General features: G+C 38.3%; 1 protein-coding gene across 2 annotated transcripts in view; it reads right to left on the reverse strand.

The window, feature by feature from the left end:
* Cog5 (component of oligomeric golgi complex 5) overlaps positions 1 to 20,469 on the reverse strand; it is a 235,607-nt gene that overhangs the window by 131,475 nt on the left and 83,663 nt on the right. The window contains exon 7 of one of the 2 annotated variants that reach the window (XM_041657978.1): positions 9,017 to 9,181. The exons of the other annotated variant lie outside the window; for it this stretch is intronic. Coding sequence (XP_041513912.1) covers positions 9,017 to 9,181 — 165 coding nt within the window. The remainder of the gene's footprint in view (positions 1 to 9,016; positions 9,182 to 20,469) is intronic. 2 annotated transcript variants of the gene reach the window in all.

A 20,469-nucleotide genomic window follows, 5' to 3' on the forward strand; every position in this document is an offset into this window, starting at 1 on the left:
TTCAGAGACAATTCATGTAAAATATGATCATATTCTATTAAGATGTACTTTAATTCGATGAAGGGAACCATTATAGAATAAGAGACATGCGATTAAAAGAAAATGCCATGTAAAGACAAGAGAAAGAAATGGAATGATACAAACCATAAGTCAAGGTACGCCAAAAGTTGCCAGAGCCATAAAAAACTAGAAGACACAAGGAAAGAGACAAGGAAGGAGGAAGTCTCCGAGAGTAGCTTCAGCCCTAGCCAGCACCTCCTTACAAAATCTCAACTCCATAACTGTGAAACAGTATTTCTCTTGCTTTAGGGAATTCAGTTTGTAAAAAACGAAAACATGTTCTCTCTGCCATGTTCGCTACTTTCCATCTCCAATTTAAGCCTGAAACGATTTACCAAGGATATAATTGAGAATTAAAATCCATGGCACGGCAGCCACAGTCTCATCCTCGATGCAGTGGATGCTCCCTGGCATGTTACCAGCAAGTTCCCAGAGTCTCTCAGCTTAAGAGCTCTTGAGCTACTGAATAGGATTCTGCAACTAATGAATGTTTGTAAAGAGGAGATAGCGAAATGGAACAAAAAACTATTTGGACTTGAAATGCAGGCATCAGATATTTTGCTAAATAAAATAAAGGTCAATATGTCAATTCAAACATTAGTATTTCTCTTGCATCCTCTCCTCGTTTCTAACGACTTCAAGAGTTCATGCACGACAGACCGACCGCACAATAAAAGATACTAAAGTAGAACATTATAAGAATGTCATTCAAATTTTTACCTTAGAAACCCTAGCTGCCCCGTACTACAGAAGAGCTTTATGGAATATTTTAATCTTTCAAAGGAATTAAATAAACTGTGACCTTGCAAAAGCTCCCTGAAATCACATAACAGCAAGGAGCTACTGCAGGCCTTTTATTCCAGCTGCTCTGGATGTAATGTGCTACACTGTCACAGGTTCAATCTGCATGTGACTAATAAGGCTGACAATTCTTCATGAAATTATTGACTACTTTTCTATCTCTTTGGAAGAATGTTTATTCAAATTCTTTACCTGTTTTCAGTTGGATTATTTTAAGTACCCTGTGAGTGCTGTAAGACTGGAGAAAACCTTCTATTTGGCGGGTTGCCTTTTCCATTCGGATGGTGAGGTCCTATGATGTACGTTTTATTTAGTTGTGATAAAGTGCATGTTATTCTTTTCTTTTGGAATCTATTTTTTATGTTAAGAGCCAGACTATAAAAATCCGCTTTTATGTTTTCTTTTTTTGAGCACAGAATTAGGCTTTACACTTAGCACAGAATCCTTTTTTGTATGCTGTGATGATGTGATACTTACTTCTTTTATGTGTAAGTATTATTTGTCCTAGCACTATTTGTTCAAAAGGCTAAATTGCCTGGCTGAAGATGCAACTCAGTCAATAGAATACTTGCCTACCATGTATCAACCCTTGGGTTCAATCCTAGCACCACAAAAACTTGGCACGATGATGTATGCCTATAACCCCACACTTGAAAAGCAAAGAAAAGCAGATCAGAAGTTCAAGGTCATCCTCAACAACATAGTTGAGTTCCAGGCCAGTTTGACATACAAGAGACCCTGTCTCAAAAACTCAAAATAAAAATACTATTAACTACCAGGTAAACTATCTTCATGCCAGGCACGGTGGCTCATGCCTTTAATCCCAGCACTTGAGAGGCAGATGCAGGATGTAAATATGAGAATTTATTTCTACATTCTCAATTCTAGTCCACTGATCTATATACATATATTTCTATGCCAATACCAGTTTTAACTAAGATAGTTCTGTACTAAGTATTAAAATGGCTAACTATAATTACCTAGCTGTGATATACTTTATTATTATGTTTCAAATTTGGTTTCTTTTTGATTGTTTGTTTATTGGGGGGGTTGTTTGTTTTTTGTTGTTTTGCTATTCTTGGTTGCTTTTATTGCAGTATATGAATTTTAGGATCACTTTACCGAATCTATATATCCTATACTCATTTGGATTCGGAAAGGGACGGTATACCAGTATGGGAGGTGCTGCCATCTGTGGAAGGCAGAATATAGGACCTCCGTATCCTAACCATCAACATTTCTGAGGTATTATGATAAAGTTAAAAGTGTGGTACAGATCTGATTAAATCATGGCTCTTGAGAAGAAAACCATCCTGGATTATAAGTGATATATGTATATATATCGTCGGAACATGACTGAATTCGATCATCATCTTATCATCAATATGCTTTTACTATAAAAATCTTAACATTTGCAATATATGCACATATACAGAATATAAAGAACTACTATTTAATTATAGAAATTTTTTACCAAATTTTTATAAAAGGGCATTAAAACAAAGAAATGGTAATCTATTGTACTTACCACTGAATTTTAACATTATATAATTTTTCAAATTTTTAAAAAAACATATACCCTGTCTTATGTACTGGTTCTTGGAGCATTAAACCAAACCTTAGTCATAAGGTTATTTTCCTCATATATACTTCAGCATCCTGGGTCTGTGGGTTTATGTGTTCACGTGTATGCAAGTACCAGTATGTGTAAATCTATGTACAGATTCAAGTGCATACGTAGATCCAAGTACACATGCATGAAGAGGCAGATGTACAACCGGAGCTGTCATTCTACATGGACTAATCATTTTGGTTTGGGGGAAAGTTCTCTCCCTGACCTGGAACTGACCAAGTAGGCTAGGATGTCTGGTCATGGAGTTCATGAGGTCTGCCTGTCTTTCCTTCCCTAGTGCTAGGGTTACAAGCATATATTGCATGCATAGCTTTTTGTTTTGTTCTGTTTAATATGGGTTCTGAAGAATGGAAATCAAGCCTCGTGGTTGTAAGACAAGCACTTTACCATTTGAGTTACCACCCAATCCCCTAAATCTTAAATATAACAAGATAATGAAATAAATTCAGTAAAATAATTCACAATGTGCTACAAAAGAAATGTCTTCTAGTTATTGCAGTTGAAAAGTTACACACAAGGCTGTCTATCCAAAACACTTATAAATTAAAATGATATCTTTAATGTGTTTGGAACAGGTTTTCACTATGTTACCCAGTCTAGTTTCAGACTCACTGGTGAAGAATGATGTGGTTCAGTGGGAGAACAGATACCTAGACTATGCAAGGTCCTGGGCTTGATCCTCAGCACTGAAAACGTGTGTGTGTGTGTGTGTGTGTGTGTGTGTGTGTGTACACATATGATAAAATATTTTTTTGCAGTTAGGAATAAACTTAACCAAGGAGGTGAAAGACTTATAGCCTACATACTATAAAACATGGCTGAAATAAGTTAAAGATGCTGTTCATAAACAGGAAGAGATCCACTTATTCAGATTCAAAGACTACTGCTGCATGCCCATGCTACTCAAAGTGGTCTGCAGATTTGATGTTTAAGTCAAACTACCCTACAAAATAACAGCATTTTGTAGAAATTTGTCAGGCCCCACACTGAGGAACCATCTGTCATGATCCCATGTTGGGGTGACATCTGTCCAGGTCCAACCTCGGTGGGTTCGTATGTTCCAGGGTAGGGGAATGTGGATTAGAAAGGTTAGGCAGAAAAAACAGAAATACAAAAGAGACAGAGACACAGAATAGAGTTGGGAGGGCAACCCAGTGAATACTGAGTTCACCCATGTTTATTTTCCATGTGCTTATACACCCCAATCTAAAAAGGGGGAAGAAGGTAAAAGACTGTTTTACCATGATACAAAGAACAAACAAGCAATTACCTCTTCCATACCTGAAACATCAAGTAACTATTATCCTGACTTAAGTATTCTGTTGTTTGGGCAGGACGTGCAGCAACCACATCTTACGCTAGCATCCTGTAGATAGCTATTCCCTGGATCAAACCTCCTGTCCTAACCTTGAAGGTGCAAGAACAGACCAGAACACTCCGAGCTTAAAAAGCCACCCTGAAACTTAGCTCATGAGACCCTGAATAGTCAAAACAGATTTGACAAATAGCATGAGAGCAGACGAAGTAAGGGCAGCAGCTTTGTTCTGGCTCGTGGTTCCAGAGCACTGCCAGCTGTGTCCATTACTTTGGGGATAAAGACATGGCAGAAGCATCACAGAGGAAAGGCATAGTAAAAGAAAGCTGTTCCTCCCATGATCATGAGGAGGCAAAGAGAGACAGGGAAGGGACAAGATGCCTTTCTCCAGTGACCTGCTTCCTCCAACTAGGCTAGCTCCCAAGAGTTTCCATTTCCTTCCCAACAATGCCATCAGATTAGGAAGCCACCAATAAATTAGTCCACTGCTGAAGGTACGCCCCAAGGTTCAATCATTCTCTGTGATTGGATCCATCTTCTGGAAACAAGGTCGACCACACACAGTTCTTCAACCTGATACTTCTTCCTATGCAAACCATAACAGGGAAGAAAGAAGCCATTGGCAAAGGCCCTACAGGTGGGCCTATGCTTCCGCTCAGAAGTAGCTCGGCTTCTCTTTTTAAACTTTTTAAAATTCATTTTACATACCAAAGTTCAGCTTCTTGTAGCATTATCACAACTAATACACTCTTAATTTACAACCTCATTCCCTTCTTCTCAGGTAACTAAAAGGCATCACAATTGATATGTTCAAGATGAATTGCTATTTTCCTCAAAATACTGCTTTTCATTTGGTACACTTTATATGGATAAATAAAAATATTCAAGTGTGAGACATCTAACTGCCACACAAGGAAACCCCATGAAGTCCCTGAGGATAGAAATCTAGCTGTTGATCTGTAGCACTTAGTACGGCAATATCTAGAACATAGTACTTTAAAATGTACTTGTTTGTATGCACCAATGTCAGAAGACTGCTGTGACTAATTCTGGACTCTTCAGCAGAAATTAGTAAACACAATAAGCACTTTCCGCAGCTGTGACATCCTAGTTTTCGATCTCCCACCTACTAGAAGGGTAACTATACAGACTTTGTTCCCGGTTCCTGACCTACAATTTTGTGGATAGTCTTTACTGGCAATCCAATTGGATTTAGAATACCTCAATAAACAAGCCTCTGGACATGGCTGAGAGGTTTACTAAAGAAGGAAGCCCCAGCACAATCTGTTGAAGATGCTCTCTTTTTTCCATTGTATACTTTTAGCTCCTTTATAGAAAATCAGGTGTTCATAGGTTTGTGGGTTAAAGTCAGGGTCTTCTATTCGCTTCCATTGGTCGACTTCTCTGTTTTTATGCCAATACCAAGCTGTTTTCAATACTGTAGCTCTGTAATAGAGTTTGAAGTCAGGGATGGTAATGCCTCCAGACGATCCTTTATTGTATAAGATTGTTTTGGATATCCTGGGTTTTTTGTTTTTCCATATAAAGTTGATTATTGTCTTCTCCAGATCTGTGAAGAATTTTGATGGGATTTTGATGGGGATTGCAGTGATCCTAGAGAAGCTAAATAAGGAGAACCCAAAGAAAAACATATAGGCATCCTCCTGAATATTAACCTTCATCAGGCGATGAAAGGAGACAGAGACAGAGACCCACATTGGATCACCGGACTGAAATCTCAAGGCCCAAATCAGGAGCAGAAAGAGAGAGAGCACGAGCAAGGAACTCAGGACCGCGAGGGGTGCACCCACACACTGAGACAATAGGGATGTTCTATCGGGAACTCACCAAGGCCAGCTGGCCCGGGTCTGAAAAAGCATGGGATAAAACCGGACTCGCTGAACATAGCGGACAATGAGGACTACTGAGAACTCAAGAACAATGGCAATGGGTTTTTGATCCTACTGCACGTACTGGCTTTGGGGGAGCCTAGGCAGTTTGGATGCTCACCTTACTAGACCTGGATGGAGGTGGGTGGTCCTTGGACTCCCCACAGGGCAGGGAACCCTGATTGCTCTTTGGGCTAACGAGGGAGGAGGACTTGATTGGGGGAGGGGAGGGAAATGGGAGGCGGTGGCAGGGAGGAGGCAGAAATCTTTAATAAATAAATAAATGAATAAATAAATAAATAAATAAGAAAGCGCCAAAAAAAAAAAAAGAAGAAGGAAGCCCCGCCCTGAATGCCAGCAGCAGCACTGTGCAAGGCTAGAGCCCTGGAATAAACGGATATGAACACTATATTCACCTCTCTGCTTCTGACTGATGTCAACGCTGCCAGCTGCCTTCACGACTTCTCCACCATGGTGGACTGTGTCCTAAAATTGAAAGTCAAACCCTCTATCCTTAATTTGTTTCTTGGCAAGTATTTAGTCACAGCAATGAAAAATTCCTAAAACTTTGGATCTGTGATAACAATGACTTTGGTGGGTCTAGAGCTGTAGCTCAGTGTGAGAACATATACTACATGCGTGTGAGGCCCTGGAGTTAATATCCAACACACATACCTAGATGGATATAGCTACAGATACAGATGACCTTTTGGATTCCAGGACAGCCAGGGATACACAGGGAAACCCTGTCTCAAAACAAAGAATATCCCACGATGTATATGTAGCACATTTTAAAAGTTCATTCATGACCTGATAGACACGGCTGATTACATGTCAGCCTCTGAGAACAACCATGGGAGTGCAGATGTCTCGTCAGCACGTTGACTTTCTTTGTAGTCACGGCATTGCTGATCACAAGGCAGTTCTATTTTTAGCTTTCTGGGAACTTCCAGACTGTCTCCCACGGTGTCTATACTAATTCACATTCCCACCAGCAGTGTCTGGTCCACAACGTTCCTCTCTGCAGTCCAGCTAGCACTTGCTGCCGTTGGACTTATTCAGGTATTCTAAGTGGAATAAGGCAGTAACTAGCTGTCTGGTGATGCGTGACTTGGAGCACTGTCCCACGTACCTGCTGACCACCTATGTCTTCTTTTAAGAAATGTCTATTTGAATCTATTGTACATTTATTAATTACATTGAGTTTTTGCTGAGCTGAGTTCCATTTCATTTTGCAACCTAGTCCTTCACCAGATGTGCGGCTGTAAATAGATTCTCTTATTCTCTAACAAGTTTTAGAGCAAACAGAAACTCTTTGGTCTTGTAATATAGGGTGTAGCTCAAAGTATGAGTTATGATGACTGATTAGTGTTTGTGGAAAAGTATTTTTAAAATGGATCCGTGACCACACTGCCACATCAGCTATTCATTTAACAATATCTACTGAGCAGCCATGTGTGAGACAGGCAATAGAGAAACACCCTGTCCTGGGCACCGGTCCTCAAACTGTCAAGAGCACAGAAGCGGCCCTGCTGTGAACACCCACAGACTGCCCACTGCATTGATTCAAACAGACTATGAGATGGGTATCCTTACAGCAGCACAGCTGATCAGCCCTCTAGGAGACCCCTCCCCTAAATCTATAGAACTGCAAACTGAGAAGACCAAACCTGACAACCTCAGAAACGATCATCTATGCAAAGGTCAGGCAATGATGGTTTATTTTCAAGTACTCCTTAAAACTGTCCTAAAAATATCTTAAAATTCTTAATCAAAAGTGGCAAGTGCTGGCTATAATACATATTTTTTTTTTAAAAAAATCCTTTATTGGTCTGGGACATAGCTGGGTGGTTGAGAACTTATTGTGCATGCACAAGACCCTGCATCTATGTCCCCTATGGAAACTAAACCAAACCAAACCAAAATCCTTTATTTGCTTAAACTAGCTTAAGTTGATTTCAAGAAAGACAATGTAAAACTTCAGTTTTGAATGAGTAACCTCAATTTAAAGAGACTCAATAGTTGACTAGCTGTGTCTAATGAGATCATATGTAAGCTGGCAGTTGTCATCCGAGACACAAACATCCCATGGTACCTCTCATCTATCTTGTCTTCCCAATAAACTCTGCCTTCTGGTAACATTCTGTGTAAGTTATACATGATGATACATCACAGTTAAGATATAAAAACATTATGGCTTCTACTTTGATTTTTTATTACTTTATTAATACTAGGAATCAAAATTTCCACTTCCTCCCCTTCTCCCACTTCCCTCCCGCTCCCCCACTTACCCTCCAGTCCTAAAAGAGGGCAGGGTATCCTGCCCTGTGGGAAGTCCTAGGCCCTCCCCCCCATCCATCCAGGCTTAGGAAGGTGAGCATTCAAATAGACTAGGATCCCAAAAAGCCAGTACATGCAGTAGAGACAAATCCCAGTGCCATTATCATTGGCTTCTCAGTCTGCCCCAGTTGTCAGTGGCTTCTACTTTGTGTATCAACATGATCTCATTGTCTCTTGACCCTACCTAACTCTTTCTGAGAAAGGTGCCAAGCTATTAACTATAAAGAATTTAGGGTAAGGAACTGAGGCCTACCCACAACCACCAGAGAGGCAGTATTTTCTCCAGCCCTGGACGTGATTCACTGCAATGTCATGAGACCCTGAGCTAGAACCACTGAAGTGATGTTTGAGTTTCGTGACGTGTATTATTAACTATTATTACTAAATATAAGAAAATAAATGCCTAAAACAATACAATTTACCATCTTACAGCTTTCTAAGTTATAAGTCCAGTGGACTCAACCTCTTTCTTTGCTCTAGGCATCAAAAGGCAGGAAAGGTGTTGGCGACATCCATTACTTATTACAGGTCCTGGGAAGAATATGTGCCTTCAAGTCTCTGGCAGAATTAAGTTCCATATAGCTGTGGGTCTGTGTTCCCTAACTCTATGCTAGCTATCAGGTAGGGAATATTAGTTGCTGAGGCCACCCACATTCCTTGGCTCACAGCCCCTACTCCATCTCACACTTTGAATCTCTCTGAACATCTTTCTGCCTCATCTCTCTGACTCATTTCTTCTGACGTCTGCTGAAAATGATTCCCATGTTTAAGAGCTCGTGTATTAGGCTGAGCCCACACAGAGAACCCCCAACTTATCTGCAACTGTAATCTTACTTTCTTTTTTTTAATATATCATACCCATGGTTTTAGAAAATAAGACATGGATGTTCATGGGACTCTAATTATCCCTACGACACCAGCAAAAAGAAGGGAACGGTTCCTCTAGACACAGAAGCACAACTGTACATAGGAACTCACCGCTGCTGTGACAGTACGCAGCATGAAGAGGAAGCTGAGCACATTGGCACCTGTAGCTGCTGGAAGCGCAAGACACCAGTTTCTCCAACAGTGCAGCCCTGCTGAGCCAACCGCTGTCCAGGGTGAGAGCACACAGCCAGTGAAGCTGGAACAGCACCAACTCGGCTACCGAGTTTGAAAGTTGGTGGACAGGGAAGGGGGTATGAATCAGGAGAGAGCTGGGAGAGGAAGGGTGCATGTGACCAAAACACACCGAATGAAACTCTCAGAGAACTAATTTAAAAACTGCAATTTAATAAATACTTGTTTTAGACTTTTGATTTTTTTACAATAAATAACTAATATATACACACAGAGTGAAACTGCTAAAATCATTAAAGAATATGCATTTATATACAAGGTATATAAATGAGGTAAATTCGAGATTCACACATTTAACACATACGAGAAGAAATGCTAACAAGCATTTGTATGCAGTAGAATCACAGGATGGACCCTCTAGACCCTGGGAGACCTTGCACTGAATCTGTTATTTCACATTCATGCCATATAGCACCGATTTCCGTTTCTCTTATAATCTAAATCTGCAGTTATCACATTTTGAGAATAACTTCAGAGTCAAAACTAAATGCCCTTAAATTAATTTTATTCTTAAATACATTGCTTTTTCATTGCCCCTCCCATACACACACATACAAGTTAATATTTCAAGGTTTAGCATCTAGAATCATTTGTTCACTGAATGGGTCCTCTAGAAGAGATGCTTCAGTACGTGTGCTCTGATCCCAGTGTTTATGGGAGCCCCTTATTTCTAGTTTATATGCCCTGATCCCAGTGCCTGTGTGAGCACCTTATTTCTGGTGCATGTACCCTCATCCCCCTGATCCCAGTGCCCGTGTGAGCACCTTATTTCTGGTGCATGTACCCTCATCCCCCTGATCCTAGGACTTGTGTGAGCACCTTATTTCTGGTGCATATACCCTCATCCCCCTGATCCCAGTGCCTGTGTGAGCACCTTATTTCTGGTGCATGTACCCTCATCCCCCTGATCCTAGGACTTGTGTGAGCACCTTATTTCTGGTGCATGTACCCTCATCCCCCTGACCCTATGGCTCGTGTAAGCACCTTATTTCTGGTGTTTGTGCCCTGAGCCAGTGCTTGTGTGAGCACTTTATTTCTGGTGCTGTTTTGCTGAGATTCAAAAAAAGAGAATACTCATTTCCTAAATCCTAAGCCTACTTTACAATTCTTATTTTCTTTGGTATCTCACAATATATGGCAAGACTAACCATCATTTTCTCTTGGCTTCTATCACATGAAAGCCATGGCTTTCCAACCTTCCTAGCTACTACCCTCTGTAGGTCTCTGCCATCTCTCCCTGAACTCATTCACTGAGTACTACAGCTGCTCAAAAAGATCACCGCTTTCGCCTCCTTAGAAGAATGGATTTCATATGCTGCATATTCAATTCCCACCTATATGAAACAACTTTCAAATATGTCTCTTCTCTTCTATTTTTTACTGGATTCCAAATCCTCAGATACAGGTCAGTACTAGAGCTTAGGTGTCCAATACATACCTAAAATCAATCACATCCCAAGTGACACTCTATCATCCCTCACAAAACAACTTCTAGTAAGGATTGGAACTCAGGGTAAGTGGTAAGCCATTCATTCTGCCAAGTCAGCCATACTTTTCTCTAAACCCAGCTGCTTCTATTGGGGAAAAGGGCGGAGACATAAGGAGAAACCATTGAAAAGAAAGGGAACAGATATTCAGGAGGAGAGGTAAAGCCACAAGTCACATGGCAATATGCAGATGAATGAAAATGGGTTAATTTAAGTTAGAAGAGTTAGTTAGAAAGAAGCCTAAGCTATCAGCTGAGTGTTCATAATTAATAAGTCTCCAAGTTATTTTTTGTGAGCTGGCAGCCCCAAAAATTATCCAACTACATATGGGGCACATATATCGACATACGGCCTGAGAAGGCTTTTTTTTTTTTTTTTTGTAAAGTTCAGAACACAGGAGTCAAAGGAGGCTTTGTGGTGACCACAGTCTCTCAGACAGGCTCAGCTATAGAGAGTGTCTGCAGGTTGGAACCATCTACCAGCACCATGAACAAAGCTGAGCCATGCTGGCAGCTGGCATAGCATCTTACGATCTGCCTCATGAGATTAGAGAACACCACATCCAGATGGGGTGGGGAGGACCTCTAAACAGGTTACATTATGTTTAAAAATGTGTGTACGCTTGAAAAAAAATGGGTATAGACAGTCATAGAAAAAAACATTCTGAAGGCAAGTATTTTTGTTGCATTGGGGAAAGGGTTATGTTTTTGTTTCCAGAGGAAACAGAAGGCTGTGGATTCACTCAAGGTTGACAGAGATCAGATTTGATCAGGGAAGGATCCCCTGAAAATCCTGTCTACAGACATAAAGAAATAAACATAGAAAAACTATAAGACAGGTGATATATATTTCACCTGCTCAAACATAAAACAACAAAAAAAAATCTTTGGCTGACTTGTGTACAACACAGAGTCCATATTTGTGTTAGTGCAAATATGTATGTTACCTTTAAAATGTGTGTATTTTCAGAGCAAAGGGACCATATACCAATGAAAACAGGTGGCCCAGTCATCTAGTCTCTCAGAGTGCCTCTTGCAATTATCTCAGAGTTCTGCATCCAGAACAACTGCAAGACTGCTGGCTGAGATAGTTTAGCCTCACAGACTGCTTTAGACAGGACTTGACAATTATACTAATTTTATCAGGGTCCCCAAAAGATGCCAGCACCCCCAGACAACATGAAGCAGTCTAGAGAACACAATGTCCACATTCCCAAGAAGTAGAATGGGTAGGTTTTGTTGTTGTTTTTGATCATGTGGTGGTGGGATATGGATGTTTGTCATTGTTTAGGGGGCTTGACTACAAATTGTTATTGATCATGGTCAGGAAAAAAACAAAGGATATTAGATTCAAGGATCTCTTTCTTAAGAACAAAAGAGGGAAAATACAAAAATGATGAGATAAAAGGTTAGATTGTTGAACAATCATTACTCTCAAATATTTTAGTTGGTACACTTATTTGTATATTGATAAAATTTAAAGTTATCATGTTATACTAAGTGCATGTTTCTATTCTTGTTTGGGGTATTGTGCATATTCAGCTAATTTAAAAATACAAGATATAAAATGCAGGTTAGTAGTTAGGTATCTATAATAATCAAACTTGTAGTCATGTTACGTATGTTTTCAAGATCATACAGGGATATATTTTAGATAAACAAGTGATCTTCAAACACTTCAAAGACCTATAGAATATGGTATTTAAGATGTTGAATGACCTAAGGTTTTTCATAACAGTGAGACACATCTGCTCCTTCCAACACCAATTTACTTCAGAAAGGATGATGGGCACTGAAGAACTTCCATATGGAGTTTGCTTTTATTGTGGTAAAGGTAGGCATTGAGCAAAAAACAGGTCTTGCCTTGACTACTGACTGTATGCAATACAAAGTAGACACAAAGTAAAAGACTGTTGAACTTTGCCAAAACAGAGGAGGACAGTCCTTCACAATCCTTGCTTCATAGAAAACTCTGCCAGATACTATGGAGGATACAAAAGAAAGCAACTGCTGAACTTTGCCAAAACAAGATGGGAGAGTCCTTCAAATTTCCTGCTTCACATAAAGGTCTGCAAGACGTTATAGGCTTATAGGCCAAAGATGGATGCCCCAACATTTTAGAGGAGCCTTTGTTGACTGTCCTATCATTTGTATGCTTTAGGAGTGGTACTTGCACTGCACTTCTTGCTTACTCAGGTAATATTATATCCTGCCATGCTCCTTGATGAAGTTGAAGACTATACAATTAGTTAAGACAGAAGGTAAATTAGGTACAAAACTTTGGACTTACCAAGATAGGATTAATAATAGAGTATTTTCTCTGAATTTGCCAAATACAAATGGACTGGATACTGTAAATCTAGTATTATCCAAAATTATCCTTACTTGATAATTGTTCTTGTTGTATATTGTCTAACTTTGTTGAACTTACATTTCTTATTTAGGAAAAAGAGGGAAATGTTGTAGAATAATCTTTTTGTACATCATGAAGATGTGTCACTGTTAATGGTTTAATAAAACGCAGAACGGCCATTAGCTAAGCAGGATTTCTAGGCACAGAGGAGGCTGGGAAGAAGAACAGAGATGTTAGAAGTCACCAGTGGACAGAGGGGGAACAGGCATGTAGGAGGAGAGGTAAAGCCACAATCATGTAGCAAAACATAGATAAATAGAAATGGGTTATAAGTTATAAGTGTTAGTTAAAACAAGCCTAAGCTATTGACCAAGCTTTCATAACTAACAATATGTCTCCATGTCATTTTTTTTTGTGATTTGACAATCCCCCCAAAAAAACTGTCTACAGGACAGAAAGAGAAGAGAATGAGAGAGAACAAAGAAGAAAGAGAGGGGAAGAGAGAGAGAGAGAGAGAGAGAGAGAGAGAGAGAGACGCCCAGGGTCAGTCAGTCAGGCAGCCGCCAGTCAGCAAAACATAGAGTAGGACATACAGAAGGAAAGAAAGGTAAAAAGCTAAGTCACAATGTAGATGAATAGAAACATGTTAAAAATAAATTGTAATATCAAGTGGGACACGCATAATAAAAGGCCAGGCATTCATAATTAATAATAAGCATCTGTGTCTTGATTTGGGAGCTGGTTGATGGTCCAAAAGAATGCCCACTACAAACATCATGGTAAGTTAGTCTAACTGAACTACAAACTCATTATTTTCCTTGTTCCCCTAGTACCTTACAAACAAGGAGACAAAGAATGTACTAAATAGTGGTTAAAGGTCTGGCCACACAGACAGACACCCTAGAGTGATTTTCTATCACTTACAATAATGTCCTAGACAACGTCACATTCCCACATGAAAGTGAGTAAAAATTACAGCTGAAAGTAAGACATAAATAACCTTCTAGTGATATAATATTCATAAAAGCTTAGGCGTTAGGAAGTGCAAGAATTCTCCCACTTTTATATGAGTCTTGGGAGTTACTATATATAGAACCTGAGGACTCGAGAAAATTAAGAGAGACCAACAGGCAGGGTTATATTCACCCAATATCTAAATGACTCCATTTCCTAAACATCAGTAACACCAAATGTGTTCCATGTTCTTGGCATAGAAAATACACCACTACAAATTAAGGATCTTCTAAGACAAGTTATAATTAGTCAAAACTTTCAACATTAAATTACCTAATGTTTTCACAGAGTAATTTCCTCAGGTAACAAGGTTCTGTTCAGCTTTCTAAAGACAGTGCACCAATTATATATTATAATTTTAACTGAAATATCCCTGCTATGAGCTTTTTGATTCAACAATCTGAAATAATTGACACCACTATTTATATTGAACTTGCTGGTAGTCTTGTGAGTGATGGTAGTAGCATCTCTTAATCTCAGCACGCCTAAGCAGAGGCAGAGATCAAGTTGGTCTCCAAAGGAAGTTCCAGGCTTGCCAGGAATGCATACATGTAATAAGAGTTAACAATCATTTTAAAGCTAACCAAGTAAGATAAAAGTAAGCAATTAAAATTTAAGACACAAAGTAACTTCCAAGTGATGGTGAATATGGTTAAATGGAAATAATCGATGATTAATTGCATGTAACAAAATGTCTAACCCAACTACAGAGTAACTAACTAGTATACCATGTAACTTCTTAAGAAAAGCCAACAGAAATTTAGTCCTTGAAAGCTTAAATTCATTTCAAATTTGACTTGAAGTCAGGAAATAACATGAAATATGAAAACTAAAATCTACAGATGGAAATTTAGTACTGTGTGTTTTACCTCTGGGAGCTACAGGCTGCACCATGATGCTATTCTTACAGTACAAATCTGTTGTGTGGGGAGCGGGGGAGGAATAACTGTGTTACAGGAAAAAAAGAATGGAACAAACTGTTGTAAGAACATGTAGTTTTTTTCAAGTATCTTTAGTCCTCATAAGTAATCTTACTCTTTAAGATCTTATATATATATATATATATATGTATGCATATAAAATATGTAAATAATTCATCTGTATTTAAAAGACCTGTTGGCTTTCATGTTTCTAAGTATAAAAATTATCCTTAAGAAGCCACTGCTACTTAGTTCAATTGATAGCTTTTTTAAACTCTATAATAACAAAAAATAATAATTTTTTGTTTTATTCTCCAAGACAAACCACATCATCAATACAACAAGAAGATAAAGCAGTGCTACGTTGGGGCAGTGGCTGTGTTGAAGGCTGTGTGGAAGAGAAGCAAAACAGTAGAGGTGAGGTGACGCCTGCAGCACTGCCTATATCTAGTCTGATACCCAAAATTAAAAATATAAAAAAAGCCTATTCTTGACGTTTTGCCTTTTAGTAAGTTTACTTCCTATTTCTGACTATTTTTATTTAAAAAGTCCTAATTCATTAGTTTTTACACACTGTCAATGAGGAAAACATTATGAAGAGGAAAAAATGCCAAAATACACATAAAAATGAGTATAAAAACTTGATCATAGAAACACTTGATAGTCCTAATCTTTATTACACTTTAAAGCTTGTTTTTCTACTTTGCAATTAAACTCAATTAAAAATATTTCAGACAAAGAGTTGTGGTTTTTATGAAAATCATCAATTTTGGGTGGTATAGATACAAAATTTACATCAACAGGAAGTGAGATCTCTGTACATCTTTGACAGACTACAGTAGTATGGTGGTAAAGATAAAACATGCAAGAGCACAATGAACAAGGCAGGCAGGAATAGGAGGACGTCTGGGTTTAAAATAAAAAAAAATATGCATTTATCTCTGATTGACACAGAAGTTAAAGATGGGCGCCGGGCAGTGGTGGTGCACGCCTTTAATCCCAGCACTCGGGAGGCAGAAGAGTAAATTTACTAGCAGTTATAGGGAATAAACTTGAAAAGACATAAACCTGTACAGATATGTAGGTGTGATTTCTTTTCTCCAGTCATGATCATGATCTTTTCTTTAATAGGGTAGTAGAGGTATAAGAATATTCATGGTCAAAAATGGCTCAGGAACTCATAGCAGCTGTGGTTACTTACAGAAGATTGAGCCAGTAAACCTTCCAGCATGGGTGAAGGAGACACACACAAGCAGTTGCATACAAGTTTTGGCTGTGTAGTATGTTCAAGGTTTCCAGTTTTTGTGAACTTTCATTAATATAGGGAAGGCTTTGATGATGCAACTGTCTTTGAATCATTTCATGTCTGTATGTAACCCTTGACTCATACGGTTGCTTATATATACTCTTATAGTCCTATAAGTAACTCCAATAAAATTCATTGGTTCACCAAGTAGAACTTTGGTGGCCTCCATATTGTGGTCTGTCATAGGCCCCCTTTCTGGGGTGAGTAAAAATGTTTTGTGTTTTATCTCACACAATATAAACCCACACCTCTAACCAAGGACCTATTAACAGTTGACCATTCATTGTCTTTAAGGATGTGAACCCTGGTCAGCTGACCATGCTCCAGTGGATGGTCTCATTGGATATTTGCACCACCACACCTGACAATGAATGAGCTTTATGACATAATTACCCAGTTGAATTCCAAACATACTTAGGGAAACTATCATGTAAGAGAAAAACCCCAGCAGATATGATGAGTACAATGAGTTTACGAGACAGGATTAAGGAAAGTTAGGGGAGATAGAATTCTATGACTAGGTTAAACAGAAAAAGAAACTTTTAAAGAAACTTCCAGAAAATTCTATATGGTACTTTTTTGGGGGGAGGAATACATAGTTTCATGAATTCCTATATAGGGCCTCTTAAGTATTCAGTGATTATGAAATTATAAATCCATACAAAGAGATTCAGAAAGGCTAGGCAAAGAATCATCAGGAAGTCTACTATCAGGGAGGTATCTGACTGACAAAGTATAACATTCAATACAATAAGACAAAATTCCATTCATAGTATAATGGAATTAGAACAAAGACCAATATCCATCAAAAACATTATCAGAAATATCAATATGCAAAACATGAAATAATTAGGAGAGAAAGAAAGATATATATATATATATAACAATTAGTTCATAAAGGAAACAAGAACACAATAGATAAACTATAAAAATTTATCAAGGAATAAGGAAAAGGCTCAATGAGTTAAGTGCTTTCCATGGAAGCATGAGGAACCCAGTTTGGATCCCCAGTACTCACATAAAAACCAGGCATGGTGGCAATTATCGGTAATTCCAAAACGAGGGAGCAGAGACATGTGGGTTCATGGAGCTCACTGCTACCCAGCCTTGACAAATCAGTGAGTTCCAGGTTCAGTGAGATCCTCCCTCAAAAAGTTAGATGGGGAGGAGCTGGAGAGACTGCTCAGAAGTGAGGCGCACTTGCTGCTCTTATAAAGGACTCAGGTATAGTTCCCAGGACTCACACAGCAACTCACAACTGTCTGCAACTTGTTCTAGAGAGCTGATGCCCTTGTCTGGCCTCTGTGGATTCTGCACACACATGGCACACATATATATGTGCAGGAAAAACATGCATACACATAAAAAATCTTTTTAAAATGGTGAAGGGGGCTGAAGAATTACAGAGAGAGAAAGAGGAAGAGAAATTGGATAAATTTCTTGTGCTGAAAAGTAAATATTCAAACTGAATAATTAATACGGGATTTTAGCAACACATTAAACTCTGTAAACAGAAGATCCATACATCCAGATCCAGAAGTAAAAGTACCCAAACTGATCCTTCCTTCCTCAAAAAAAAAAAAAATGGTTCGGTGCTATCCAAGACAATACCAGAGCTTAAAAAGTATTTAAAAAGTGAAGATACAAAATATTTTTAATTTGACTTTTTAAAAAGTCTAGCATCAGCAATAATAACCACATCAAAAGCACATATTCAAGAACAGCAATAATCCAAAATCAGCAATAATAAACAACAAAGCACATTATAATGAACTACAAAAACAATAAAGCAAAATGAACACTTAGAAGGATCCACAGGGGAAAGACAGATTACAAAAAGAAGAAACAAAGAATAATGACACCACAAATATCAGAAACTAAATATACCTAAGCAAAAGAGTTAGTACAGACCTTTACATCAAGCAAAACATAATGAAAACTCAAGGAATATGTTTCAGATAAAGTAGAATTTATTGCCAACAATCCTTTGCTACAAAAAAGTTTCATTCTTTCAGAATGAAAATAATACCCACACTAGTCTCTTCTGCACAAAAAGACATGAAAAGAGACAGAAACTGTAAATATTTAAGTATTTAAAGAAATCAGTCCTGGCAGTAGTGGTGTATGCCTTTAATCTCAGCACTCAGGAGGCAGAGGCAGGGAAATCTCTGAGTTTGAGGCCAGCCTGATCCACAGAGTGAGTTCCAGGACAGCCAGGGCTACCCAGAGAAGAAACCCTGCCTTGAAAAAAATCAACCAACCAACCAAACAAACAAACAAAAAAGTTAAGATTTGTTTAAAAAATGACTGGCTAAGCAAAAATAGCAATGAAATATTTTTAAGTTCTTACAACGTAAGTAAAATAAGCAGCATGAAAGATGGTATGAATCAACAGATATTATATGTGCTAAGGTTCTAATATTATATACAATATATGGTAATTAAATGGTGGTAAGTTAAGATCTACATCATTAAATTTTAAACTAATCACCAAAGAAAACTAAATGATAAAGTTAGTGTGCTAATAGAGAATAAAAAAGAAAAGCTAAAAAATTACTTAATCCTCAAAAAAGGCAGGAAAGGGAAAATTACATAGTGTAAACAAAATAAAAAGGAGAAAACTAGTCTAATCGTGTGACAATTACATTAAATCTGCCTGCATTACATTATAATTCATAAAAAAATCAGAATAGACTTTAAAAAGGAAAAGTCATTAGTGTCTAGGAAAAAATACCTTAAAGGTACACAGATAATACATTTATAAGTATTGCAAACCACACAGAACAAACCTGAAACTAACACCAGGATTTCTACTAGGGATAAAACATTTGTATGATAACAACTCTAAATGTGAACATTCTATATACAGACACATGAAGCTAAAGCTGGGAAAAGTGAAAAAAGAAAGCAACAAATCGGCAGTCATAGTTGGGGACTTCACAACTCCACCTTCACTAAAAACAGGTCCTCATTAAAGAGCTAATAGAAATATAAGCATGTTTGCCAGGAATGGTGGCTCATGCCTTTAATCCCAGAAATCAGTATGCAGAAGCAGGTGGATCTTTGAGAGTTCGAGGTCAGCTTGATATACAGATTAAGTTCTGTGAGAAAACACACTGAAATAAGTGATATAAAATAAAACATATCCAAGTTTGCAATGATAATGTAGTATTGATCACATACTAAGGAGGTAAATCGAAGCTGATAAAAGAAGTGCCTCATGAACAGACAGGCAAAAGAGTATCAAAATAATCTCAAATAAAATCATAAAATATCAAAAAGAATACTCTACCATGACCAAGTAGGGCATACCTCAGAAATACCTGGTTAGTTCAATATTCAAAACTCAATCTGTCAAGTTTTCTATGTTTATAGATTAAATAAGGAAAAAGAGAGTTTTCAGTAAATGGAAAAGGCTATTCAAAAAATGTAATATACATTTCTGATAATAGAGGCCAAATACTCTAAAGAGTAATATGAAAAAAACTGGAATTCAGAATTTCACCTGACATCCACGAGAACTGTAAAAACCATTCTGTGAGAGATGAAAGGTGACCAATGCAAAGTTAGAGACATAAGCATCAATGGGTCAGAAGAGCCAACATAAAGATTTATAGATTCCATACAAACCCAAATGAAATCCCAGTAGGTGTTACTCTACTTTCCAAATGGGATGGAAAGAACTGGAAATGACACAGTTCACATTCATGACAACAGAAAGATAAGCTCTCTACAGATACAAACCTTTCTCAGAATTGTCAGGCAGCAAGAGTCAGAGTACCAATCAGCCCAGATCCTCAGAAAAGATGGTTGGCTTAAGGGACACATTGGACAGGAGCAACTGAGTACCCAGAAGAGTTAAAAGCAGACACCAGGAAGACTATTTAGGTAACATGTTTATTAATTTACTAAAGGCTAAGTGAGTGTGTGCTAACAGGAATATAAGAATCCATGGAGGATACATATGCAAAAGCAATCATACCCATCCGCAAATCCTTCTTCACCACACAGTCACAAAGAGCAAGGACACAGTCCATGAACGCACCTCACACAGGCTAAGCTTAGGAAGGGCCAGCAGGCATTGGAGGATACAGTACCAGCACAAAGCGCATCATGAATCATTTCCACCAACTCTGGTGTGAGCGTAGGGACACAGAAACCCTGAGAGATAGGTAGCAACTCTCTGTGAACACAACTGAAAAGCTCACAGACCTAAGGAAAGGAAGTGGAGAT

Source organism: Microtus oregoni, unplaced genomic scaffold, assembly GCF_018167655.1.
Source record: "Microtus oregoni isolate MIOR12 unplaced genomic scaffold, Mior012 000009F_ref0000495, whole genome shotgun sequence".
Taxonomy (NCBI): domain Eukaryota; kingdom Metazoa; phylum Chordata; class Mammalia; order Rodentia; family Cricetidae; genus Microtus; species Microtus oregoni.